At 43.7% G+C, this 13,373-nt stretch overlaps 1 protein-coding gene across 2 annotated transcripts in view; it reads right to left on the reverse strand.

Moving 5' to 3' along the window:
* The window catches only part of brf1a (BRF1 general transcription factor IIIB subunit a), a 112,441-nt gene that overhangs the window by 51,230 nt on the left and 47,838 nt on the right, over window positions 1–13,373 (reverse strand). For both annotated transcript variants that reach the window (XM_083791334.1, XM_083791335.1), the window contains exons 11-12: window positions 12,250–12,342; window positions 8,912–9,196 (exon numbers count right to left, since the gene is read on the reverse strand). In XM_083791334.1, the coding sequence (XP_083647460.1) occupies window positions 8,912–9,196; window positions 12,250–12,342 (378 nt within the window). The remainder of the gene's footprint in view (window positions 1–8,911; window positions 9,197–12,249; window positions 12,343–13,373) is intronic.

Consider the following 13,373-nt stretch of genomic DNA (forward strand, 5'->3'; position numbering starts at 1 on the left):
AGCGATGTCTGGATGTCTGAGACACGCACACAAACACCGCTGTCTGCTCCGACTGGAGGGATCCGGCAGCAACTATATTGTCCAGGAGACACAGACACTGCAGCTACCGCAGGTTCAGCATTATGATGCAAAAACACACGCACGCACACACACACTTTTCAATTCTCTTCTCACACACAACCCCCCCAGGGAAAAAGCCAGGCACCGCTACCGTTGCTGCTTCTGCCACAGTGATAATCATCGACTAGAGTTTGCATGCTCATGTACGTACAGTACACACACACACACACACACACACACACACACACACACACACACACACACACACACACACACACACACACACACACACACACACACACACACACACACACACACACACACACACACACACACACACACACACACACACACACACACACACACACACACACACACACACACACACACACACACACAGTGTACTGGCAGTAAACATACAACCGTATGTCCACGGAGAGAGGGACGCCTTTAAAATAAACATTAGATTATGTCACCCGTCTCACCTCACTGGTCATCGCCTGTCTGTCTGTCTGTCTGCTCCCCTGTCCTCTCTAATCACTCATTCACTCTCCTGTCTCCTGGGAGGGGTTAGGTCCTATCCAGCCATCTGTCCATCAAGCACCACTGTACCCCCCACCCCACCCCCCTGGGGAGCTGTAAACATGGCCCACGCATTTCCTCCTGCTCTTCCATCATCTCATTCTCCACCATCCCTTCCTCTCCTCTCTCCCGTTGGAGCCGCGACCCGCGCCCCTCCAGCTGTCCCGAGTTAAGAGGGTAAATGAGCAGAATGAACTAATGTGTGACAGGTGTGAATACAAAAAATACAATCAATTATAAATGAAACGCCATATTTAATGAGGGGCGTGTATAGATGTTATGTACATTCTGATTATACTTCCATTGTTGGACAGCGAGTGCCTTGCACAAGTGCGCCTCGACACTAAAGACATTGTTATGGCAGAATCTGTGCGAGGAGCTGCAGTGACAGCATGAGTGGTGGAGTAAAAAATGACTTTAAACTTTTATCTCGTCCTGAAACAATCGACTGTTGAGGAAATAAAATGTAGGGGATAATTATATCATCTGCTCGTCTTTATGGGTGTAATTGTTATTGATAAGCCTAAACCTTACTGAAGACATGTGGGCTTTAAAACACTAGAGCGGTGACCGTTGGGCACTGGTCTACTTGGAACAATGCAAGTTGGAAATGGATGCCCAACCCAGTTATTATCTTTGTCAGGCATGCCCAAATATGGAGTCCATGCAGATGTCAGAACATCATTGTGATGTCGGAACAATTATTGTGATGTCAGAACAGGCCAGCTCCAAATATGGAGATATAGGGGGTGATCAGGTCCGGAGGGAGGCTTTGTGCTGCTTCTGGACAACGGTGTGTCCGACGGACTCGACACCGGGCACCCTGTGGTGGTGTGGAACACGTGTGTTAAATTTGAAGTCAGTGGGGTGAACAGATCTTGAGTTCTTGTAATGTGGATTACAGACGTACGTCGCACAGAGACTTTGTGCATGTATAGATAGAAGATAAGATAGACTAGAGCGGTGCCCGTTGGGCACTGGCCTACTTGGAACGATGCAAGTTGGAAATGAATGCCCCACCCAGTTATTATGTCTGTGTCCCTTTTATGCCCATATATGGAGTTCTTTGTCAGGCATACTCAAATATGGAGTCTATGCAGATATCACAATTATTGTGCCGACATCACAATGAGGTTCTGACGTCAGAACAGGCCAGCTCCATATATGGAGATATAGGGCACCAGGCACTGCACTCCCTGTGGGGGTGTGCAACGAGCGTGTTGAATTTGAAATCGGTGGGGTGAACGGTTCTCGAGTTAGGTGCATTACAGATGTACACACGTACAGAGTAGACATACAGAGACGTGGTGCATGTACAGGGGCATCAATTAGACAGTATTGGCCCCTGGGGGACTCGGATCCACAGTACGCATACAGGGTTGAAAGTGTATTTTCACAGAAGCTGATGGAGCAAAAGTTTGAGTCCTCTTCAACCTTGAGCGACTCCTCTGTGGGCAGATATCACATTGCCCATGACTGAAATACAACAACTGAATCAGCAGAGATGCTGTCAGAGTATACCGATCCGTCAAGAGGAGCTCCCCGCGCCCCACAACGCTTACAGCGAGGATTTACTCCAGTAATTGCAGTTCATGTTCAGAGTTTGATAAAGAACGGAGGTGTTTTTGCTTTGTTTTTGTTTTTTTAGGACAAAGGCTCCTCGATGGGAGAAACAGCGTAGGTAGGATTTTCAGCCGTGAATACTAACAGCCATAAAATATGAATAGCTCTTTTTTACACTGCTTCACAACATTGATTCCACACCTTGAAAGAGCCATCGTTCCCCCTGATTTTGTCAGTTCTAAAAGAAGAAAAAAAGGAAAAAAGATAAAGAAAACATTGCAAAGAACCGACTAGAAATCTGAGAGCAGTGGATGCATATAGTGAGCCCAGTTAAGGTCAGAGCAAAAACCACTGTCATTGATTGAGCTAAGTGCTACTGTGCTCCGTTGAAAAGCACTGTAACCTCAATCAATGTGGCCTCTAATGGCACAGGGCTGTGCTCCCAGAAGACCTGGGCTGGGCAGTGGACCAGGCGGGTGTGACAAAGTCATCTGGAGGTGCCGGGAATCACACTCGCATGCGCCGCCCTTCTCCGGTGCTGGTCGGCCGAGTGCTGTGGAGCAGGCACTCTTTGACAGCCAGGCTAAATGAAAACGCCATCGCTCCGACAGCCTATCGACGCGATTAACGGGGTGAAGCGGGGTGAAGAAAGAAAGTATGACTAAGTTATACCATGTACTGCTGTTTTCTTTTCCGCTGCCAATACAACCTCTAACACTAAACTTTTAACAAAACAAGCACTAGGATACGAAAGGATGCGTTATGTAAATGCATATACCCTCTAAGAGTCTAAGAGTTTACCTTTAAAATTACAGTACATGGTGTACAGGTGAATACAACCATTTGTGATATGGTTGAGGCCTTTCTCCAGCTTGACTTACTATCATGAGTAATAAGTCTGCATACAACTGCAGGATGACTGGCACCTGCAGGAACTGAGCCCCTAACCTGCGATGGGATTGAACCATGTTCCAACTTCAAATCGACACAGGACACACAACCCATAGTTTCACTTTCACTGATCTCTACTAATATCTCACAGCGGTCTACCACACCATCTGCTCTTCAGTTTTGTTTACTTTGAGATAATGTATGGCTCACAATGTCCCTTTTTCATTTTATTAGAGTTGTTTACACGCATACTTTGTTATGTTGGGTGCATGTATAAACCACATACTTTCAGTATACATACGTAGGTTTTTTCTGATTTCAGACTTCATTCTGTCCAACACACCCACTCTTTTAAATTATCTGCTCTTCACTTAAGTTAGTTTTTCTTCCTAAAGCCTAATTTATACATTGTCGTATGGCAGTGTTGTTCGCCAAAATAACTTCATTCCCCTCCAAAAAAATTAAAGGCAGGAAATTATTATTAGTTATTTTTGGCAAGCACTGAAATTACCCAGAGCCGCCAACCCCCTTCACTTCCTCCCATTCCCTGTCCAAAACTAACAATGTCCAAAATGACACACACACACACACACACACACACACACACGCACACACCCCCCCCCCCCCTTAATGACAAGGTACCCTGTTCACTTAACACTTCAAAGATGGGGGTCCCAAAAGAACCTCTGCCCCTCCCAGATCCACCACAATTAGCCAGGGCTAAAACCCGACCGCAGCCAGCCTCCCTGCGTGCCAGCTTGGCTGACTGGTTGCACCCACACAAGCCAACAGAAGGGCCATCGGCATACAGCTCCATGACACACTGACCCTCCCTAATGTTGAGTGTGCACAGACGTGTATACACGGCACACACAAGCGGGCACGTCACGCACTGGTCACGGGAATTCGTGTGTAGACAGCAAGGGGCCAGTGAGGCACTCCAATGTCGGTCCTTCCGGGTGCTTCAAAACGCCACTGAGCAACTACAAACTGTATGCACACAGTCTCACAGAGGCAACCACACGCATATACAGTGAAGATGAGTGGTTTTGCTAATCGTCCTCCCCGTCAATGACATCAGCCTCGTGATCTTCAATCAACCACCAAAATGGAAGGCTGGGCGGGGCAAACGTACCCTGTTCCACGTTCTAAGGCGTGTTTCTTCGCTGGAGACCACAGGGTCTGTGGTGGTGGCGATCCATCCATTTATTGAGATGACTCAACCTAACGTCACCCCGTTAAAGGAAAGACCGAAAAAAGAGGAAAACTAGACCACTCTGTCCATGATTCAGTCTAATCTGTTAATGGCATCTCTTTTCATTCTGTCACCCTCACATCGCCTCATTCCCCACCCCCTGGGAGTCTGGGGACTATCTACGGTCAGAGGCCTTCTGGGAAATCTCTGTCACATTTACGTGTGGTTTGGTGACGGTTTGACCACACTGGGGAGGTGCCACGCCATGGCCTGGTTGGTGACGGTTTGACCACACTGGGGAGGTGCCACACCGTGGCCTGGTTGCTCAAGAGCCCATCCATCCATCCCGGTCGAACTGCCCTTGAGCAAGACGATTAACCGCAACCTGGTCTCCAGGAGGCGCCCTGCCCCCTGCAGTCTGACATCATCATTTGTCGAGCGAGTGTGTATGTCGCATTTCCAATTTTCCACTGTGTTTAATAAGGAGATGTAGTGCTATAAATTAGAGGAGCTCTTTTCATTTGCATTGTAGCCCTCATTTATCAATGGAGTGTAATAAATTCTGCCTTTAATTTGAGCGAGCGTGTTGCCGTACGTTCACGTCGGCACGGCATTTATCAAGTCATGATCCTGGCGTAGATTTGATCGGAGCTTTGATGAATGTCACGGGTGAAATCTACCGTCATGTAAATAACACGCCCTTAAATACTCCTTGAAACCCCCCCGATTTTATGACATGAACAACTAGAATACGACCAAACAACATATGGAAAGGCAATAAGAAAAGAGTTTCCAAAACACCTCTCGCCTCGCTGCCCGTCATGTCGAGGAGGTTGCACAGTGACATAACTGCACACAGGCCTACTGTTCTGTTACTGTAGGCTACAGTACCGCAAGGGAGAATTCACTCTCCACCTGTCAATGTCTCTCTGTCATGAAAATATTCCAACACAGGCAACGGGCCGTTCCCAATTAAATCCTTAAAGGGACACTTCACCCTTTTTGCAAAAAAATATATGTTAATGACGTTTAGAAGCTTTAGATCACTTTCCTGGGGGTATTTATGTGTGTAATATGTGGTTTTAGTTATTTTAGATTGTAGCAGTGAGCCTGTTGTCTCTGATGTCATGGACACTGGTCTCACTACCTTCCTGGACTACAATTCCCATAATTCTTTGGTGCACTGCTCCTCCTTGTGGATAGGGGGAGAGCTGTCTTACTGAGACAACATGTAGTCCAGGAAGGAAGTGAGCCCAGTGTCCATGACATCAGAGACAACAGGCTCACTGCTACAATCTAAAATATCTAAAACCACATATTACACACATAAAGATCTCCAGGAAAGTGTTCTAAAGCTTCTAAACGTCATTAACATATATTTTTTTGCAAAAAGGGTGAAGTGTCCCTTTAAAGCTTAAATGGCTTAAGCGAGTTACACATCTAACTAACTTCTAACATTGTTTTTTATTGCTTGTATATATATATATATATATATATATATATATATATACATACACACAGTATATCCTACCAATTGCATATGACATGCCTTTACAAAATAAATATTTTTCACATCATTTTTTATTTTTATTATAGCTAAACATTTTACATTTGTTTATGCCTGTGACAGCCTGTCAGCTTGTCAGACAATGTTGCTCCGCTGGTCTATACAACAGAAAACGGGCGTATGACAGCTCAAGACGAGACGTGAGTTTTGGCGTGGCGTACGTCAAAGTTCAAAGTCACGCTGGAATGATAAATGCCATAAATTGGACACGTCAGCACGTCAGCACATACGGACATTGATGCGCACCAAATTGCTTGTTGTGGGGCTTGTACCTGTAACCTCTCCGTTACGGAACTGTCCAACCATTAGACAAGCCCTCCTCATCCTCTCCCATCCATCAAAACTCACATCACCTCCTAACCCTGTCCCCGTGTGATTCTTCAGTCAACCACTCAAGACATAAAATCACCCATCATCATCCACCATTGATGGCAATACATTTGTGTTACATAAAGGGCTCAGACCCATGACCTTTCTGTTATAGTATGGTCCTTTTAACAATTACAGACACATGCACCCCAACCCACATTCCATCCATCAAAACATACTTCACCTTCCCAACCCCGTCCTCCCATGACTCCCAGTCACCCACTCAGAGTTGTAAAAAAGAAACCAGCCAACCTCAGGATAAATGTAGTGACTGACATGACACCTCACACACAGCCATCAATACCTCCAATACCAATAACAGAGACAGCGGGAGAGAAGAGGGAGGGTGACAGGAGAGCAGCTTACTGACATAAGGGTGTAATTATGAAGGGAGTTTATATGTTTCTGCCAAACTAAATGAAACCACCTTAGTAAATCATGGAAACGAAGTATACATCGAAACCAAGGTGCATGACAAGACTCCACATAAATCAATGCCTCTGTTAATCACTGCCATTCTGTTTTCCAATAAGTAGGAGAAGTTTGCCTTCTTGAGAGTGTAGGTAAGGTGAGAGATACATTGTAGGAGAGACGGACAGTAGTGAAACTGAGAGGGAGACAGTGTAGGAGAGACAGTCGGAAAGCTGAGAGGAATAAGGAGAGACAGACCGCAGGAAAGCTGAGAGGGAGACAGTGTAGGAGAGACAGGCAGCAGGAAAGCTGAGAGCGAGACAGTGTAGGACAGGCCGAGGAGAAAATGCTGTGGAAGGATTCAATCCTTCACATGGAGTGTGTGTGGTTCCAGAGGCAATCGTCTTAACCACTACACTACATAATTACACAGTTGCACGTGACTATGTAATTATGAGGAAAGTACAGGTCGCTGCCAAAATAAAGTCAATGCCACGGTACATGGGAAATACAAAGTGCACTGAAAGCAAGGCTCATGTAACTCTTTAAAAGCAGCATTTGCATTTTCCCAGCATGGTGAATGCCAGTAACTAGCATTCTGAGTGCCGACATGCCCCCATTATGTTCACTCCATCAAGATGTCTGCACATAAAGAGCAACTGACCCTTTGTCAAATCCCGCCCGTGGTCCCGCCCGTCTTCGCGGCCATTGGTTGCGGTTGCTTGGCTGGACAAAATCCTCTCTCAATACATTGACATAACAACGCATCATCAGAGCGGAGGGAGGGGCGTCAGCTGCGACTCCGCGGCTCCACCCACCCCCCGGGGTAAGATTTGTGATTTGTGATTTGCTCTCGTTCACTGCAATGCAATTTGCGGCATTTTCAAAACAATATTGCGCAGAGTAGCGATTATCTAACGTATTTGCAATGCCATACGTTGAAAGATCTGTTGCCCGCGGACAAGGCACGTTACCTCCGCAAGTTAGATATTATCGGCATAGGTGTTTGCCGTATGTGATTAAGGATTGGAAAAAGTTGCATTGGCAGCCATAGAAAATTCTGCCCGGGGTAAAACACCGGATGTGATGTTTTTGGGCGTTCCTGTCTTGTTAAAAAACCGGCTGTGACGTTTTTGGGCGTTCCTGTCTTGTTTCGTGTCAGTGTATACACTACCAAAAATGAGTTTTTCAGTTGCCTTGTACTCACATTTAATGTATTCAATTCTTATTTTAAACTTGGTCTGAGTAAAACATCTCAGGTGCAGTATAGTGACTGTACACATACTTTTAATGGTATACACTTTAGTCTTGGGGATTCTTTAATCCAGACAGTAAAACAGGGACTTGGCCGTCCTGCAAACACAATATGTGAACCAGAAACTGTTAAGTGTTTGCATTACACACATAAAACTACCTGCTCAGCAGTGTTACATTTTATTTAATGTAGAACAACATTCTGCCACAGCCAGCACAGAATCCACCGAATAAGAACATCTTTCATAATAAGCTGTCATAACTCCTGTTAGACAAACCACAGCTCACTTTAAACAGGGATATAAAAAGCCCCTGTTTAACTTGTCTCCTCTCGTAAGGCTATTCGGTTGCTTTCTAGACTGAAGTGAATTTAACAAGTGGAATTGATAAGTGGTCGCAGCTTTCACCTGGAATCACCTTGCAAGTCACTTCATGGACACAGCTGTTTGGCCATAATTAGGTGTACTTAATTGAGACAGCTTGTTGAGATAAAATGTAGCTGCTTGATATGCAAGGAGGGTCCTTGAGATGTCTGACATTTCAGCCCTATATTATGTCTTATCTAATCAAAATAAAAATGAATCTATAAATTCCCAAGTCTCTGTGTACATCTGTCCTCCGCACATCTAATGAACTGCTCAACAAATCGCATGTATTGTCCGCCTCAACTAAGTGCAGTAAACAGTAAATCCAAAATAAATGTAATGAAAAATAATATAATGAAATAAAATAAAAAAGGTGTGACAATCAAACAAATGATGATGCGGGTATGGGAATGTGGTTACTGACTAGCAAAGTCACACAAAACCCTTCAGACTTTCACAACTCAATAGAACAAAAAGGAAAGTATATGAAAATGATTATTTCAGAATGCCTGGTATTAAACAAAGATCTGGTATTGAAAAGTAAAAGATCCCCATGGTGCTGAAAATAGTGAGCAAACTGTACTTTGTGAAAGTACAGAGTACTAAGAACTGACTAAGAGCTGACGAAATGGTATACAAGTATTATCCTCCTACCGTTCTCCTCTCCCAAGCAGTCCATGTTCTCTTTGAGCCCCAGGCTGGCCGCTGTGGGCATGGGCCCAAGGATGGACTCCAACGACGGGCGGCAGCCCTCCTGGTCGTCGTCCTCCTCTCCCTTGGCTGATGGGGACTCCAGTTTCTTCAGAGCCTCCATGGTGAGCTCACTCAGCTCCTTGCCAAAGTGTTGGGCCACGGCAAGGAGCTCCTCATCCACCTCCGGGTCCATGTCGTCAGAGGACGAGTCGCTATCGTTGAGCTGGTTTTTAGGGTTGAAGGCATCTGGGTAGAGAGGGGGCAGAGGGGCAGAAACCTCTTATCTCCATATTTTTATTTTCCATAGTATTTTCCGTAAATGAATGCCCTACTTGATCGTACTACAGCGTCACACAAAAGCATCATATCTCCACATTTTAATATTCCATAGTTTTTATTCCATAAATTAATTGCCCTACTAAGCCTACTTGATCATACTACAGGGTCACACAAAAGCAGCAGAACTGCAAGCTCGAAACGTACTGCGAAGAAACACGTTTTGAGCTTGTAGATCTGCTACTTTTTTATTTGAAACCTGAAAAGTTAACAGCTTTGGACATACAGTATGAGGTTTCCATCAGACAGAGGCGATATTATACTGCATATAGATTGTTGTGTGGGCAAGACAGGTGAAAGATATAACATGAAGATATAATGGGAGATACAACACGCTTGTAGAAGTCATGTTACTCTTATACAGATCCTCCCCTTCTGGGAAAGACAGGGGTTGATGTATGAGGATATATTAGTTTAATTGATATGTGAGATATGTACCATACTTATATAGACTTGGGCATACATTTCATAGTCACTGTGCATGACAACGTTCTCCATGGTCAAACTGTGCATGGGAACCTTCTGCAGTCACTCAACATTGTGTTGCACACAATCTAACTCACGATAAAAACAATACAACACCAGTGTTTGTGGAACAAATCAATTCATTTGGATGCAACTGTGTGTGATTTAGTTTCATGTGTGGGAATGATATCCGCAAGACAAGCATATAATAGCTTCCACACAGTAGTGAAACAAATCATGTCATTGAGCCTTCATGCAACTACAGCAAGTGTGTGTGTAAGAGGGAGAGAGAGGAGCGGGGGAAAGGAAGGAATTGGGAAATGAAAGACAAAAAAAAAGAAGATTGAGTTGAGAAATTGATAAAGGGAACATCTTGTGTAGCAGATAGAAAGAGGTTGACATGTGATGTGCGTGTGTGTGTGTGTGTGTGTGTGTGTGTGTGTGTGTGTGTGTGTGTGTGTGTGTGTGTGTGTGTGTGAAATAGTAGTATTGACATGAATTCAGATGGCAGACACTCAAGAGCAATTACACCGTGCAACTGGCGCTCAAGTGAACGTGGCAGTTCAAAGGACTTCTTTTGAACTTGCTTTGAGAGATGGGCAGCTCTCTACACAGGACTACAGGAGTATTGTAGAAGAATGGGTACCATATGATACCATTGCCTAAAATAATGAAGTCACGCTTTCAGCTAAGCCAGTGGTTCAGTAACTCTTTTCCTGGATTTCTGAATAAACCATAACTAGCAAATGACACATTCACGCCACGGTTCCCCACAAGGATCAATTCTTGGTCCCCTACTTTTCTCCATTTATATGCTTCCCCTAGGCCAAATAATTTGAAAACATAACATTCACTTCCACTGTTATGCAGATGACACTCAATTGTACCTGCCCCCCAACACCTCAAACCCCAATTGCCTATCCTCCCTTAAGGCCTGCCTAGCCGACCTACAAACCTAGATATCTGCTAATTTTCTTCAACTAAACGCAGACAAAACCAGAAATCCTCATGTTCGGCTCCCTAACATCCAGATCTCACCTACATAACTGCCTCGACTTCACGTCAGTCAATATTAAACCAGAAATAATCTGGGTGTACTACTGTACTCCGACATTTGCCTTGAAGCTCAGGTGAAAACCGTAGTTTTGTTTTGTTCTTGCTTAATGCAAGTCAATTCAGTTGGAAAAAAAGCTTCCACTGACTGGAACAATTTACCTCTTCATATTCGGTCTATAAATTCGTTTAGGTTGTTTAAAACAGCACTGTCCTCTCACTTTGAGACTACCTGTTCATGCTTTGACTAATCATCACTATAACATAATCATTAATAACATCTATTATTAAGTAACCATTGCCAATGATCCATTTAATTACTCTGTTTTTCTGTTGTATAGTTGTAAGTATTCTTGCATGTTTTGTCTTGTCTTGTTTTGTTTTGTTTTCTTGTCTGCCAACTGTCTGTGAAATGTCTGTCTCAATTGCATGAAAACAAAAGTGTGTTTTTTGTCATCTCTGGACCCCCTTGAAAACGAGATGGTTCATCTCAAGGGTTGTTCCCAATAAAGAATTTAAATTCGCTGTGGATTAAGAGCTTCTGCTAAATACCTAAATTGAAAAAATTGTAGCTCACACCTGCTTTTTCCACCTGCGCAATATCTACAGAATCCGCCCAGTACTTTCCACCCCTAACACAAAAACTGGATTACTGCAACACCCTTTATTCTAATCTCAGCAATAATACACCGCCTGCAGTTAGTGCAGAATGCAGCTGCCAGGCTTATTGCCGGGACCAGGAGGTTAGAGCATATCACCCCAGTTTTACCGACACTGTTATTGTTGACTTTTAAACGGCATGGCACCCCAATACATATCGGACCTCCTGGAACCCCATGTGCCTGTCCGTTGCCTGAGGTCCTCTAATTTAGCCCTACTAAAACCAATCTGGTGACCAAGGGTGACAGCCAGGGCCTTTAAAGCCAGGGCCTTTGCAGCCAGGGCCCCCAGACTCTGGAACAGACTCCCACTTGACCTCAGGCTTGCTAGTTCCCTCACAATTTCATTTCTAGAGTTTCATTTCTACAGAGAGGCCTTTTTAACCCCCAGAACGTGACGCCTTTATTCCCCCTGATAGTGTTATATTTTTGGCTGTAATTATTGTTGTTGATGATTATGATTGTTTGATTATTTTATTTTATATTGTTAAGCACTTTGTAACATTGTTTAACCCATTTAGGCCTAAAAATAAATAAATAAATATTCAAAGATTTGTGCCGCATTTTAACGAATTTTCAAAAATAGCAGACCTACAAGCTCGTAGTGCGCCACTCGGTGGTGCGCTATGAGCTTGTAGATCTGCTATTTTTCAATAGCTAAAGCATAACATAATGCTAACACGGCCAAAATGGGTTAGAAATGTGCTATACGAGTTGGAGTCCTGATATCATTGTAATATTCCAGGTGGTTATTTTTATCTGACTGTGTATATTTCTGAGTTGTACCTTCTTTGGTGTATGCAGCGTACACTCCTCTCAGTTTGGGTCTGCATCTCTCCAGTTCTGTGTCAATTTCATCCTGATAGTCTTCAATTTCATCTGTTGAGTCAAGGGAAATGAGAAAAAAACAACACAACCAAAAACATTAACATGAAATATAGCAGAACTGACAGATCAGCTTATCTATTGTATCTATAAAGGCAGGAATCGCTGAGGTACTTTTGGAGTTGAAGTAAATTCACTCCAAAGTCAGCTGTCAATAGTATTTTGCTGCTAACAAGCATTCCAAACAGAGTATGTCAAAATAGCTCCAAAAAGCTTTTTGTAGACACCACGGGGGTTGAGCATAAACAGAGAAGTTGAAGACTAGAGCACATAACTGTACATAAGCATTAGCTGCCATTTCAGGATAGTACCGTTATCATGCACACTTTTGTAAAGATTAAAAGCTTAAGCCCTATACTATATGGTACAATGATTTGATTGATTTATTAGATCCCCATTAGCTTCCTATTTTGTCCTGGGGTCTCAACATCATGGTAAATGGTGCATTTATATAGCGCCTTTATCCAAGGCGCTTTACAGAGATCGTGCATTACATTCACCCATTCACACACACATTCATACACCAATGGCAGCGGAAACCATGCAAGGCACCAACTAGCACATCGGGAGCAATTAGGGGTTCAGTGTCTTGCTCAAGGACACTTCGACAGTAACTCTGGGGGAGCCCGGGTTCGAACTGGCAACTTTGCGGTTGCCATCCAGGCACTCTACCCCTGAGCCACCGCCGCCGCCATCATCATCATCAAAACAGAGTATTTCACATTATTACATACAACAATAAAATGCAAAACACCACCTCATAACATGTCTAATACATTTGGTAGCTAGCTCTAGAGTAAATTCAGTATTCACATTGACATCAAAACCAACATCATAATATTGGGATCTATATATATATATATAGCTCATATCTCACATCTCCTGCGTGAATAAAAACAACTAACTTTTTCTTAAAGCTGAATATAACCACTCTCAGAGATTAAAAAAAATAGGTAATGAATAGCAAAATATCCAATATACAAGCTCACAACGCGTTATGGTGAGACATGTTGAAAGTTTGCAGA

The sequence above is a fragment of the Protomyctophum parallelum genome (assembly GCF_964188405.1).
Source record: "Protomyctophum parallelum genome assembly, chromosome: 20".
Lineage (NCBI taxonomy): Eukaryota > Metazoa > Chordata > Actinopteri > Myctophiformes > Myctophidae > Protomyctophum > Protomyctophum parallelum.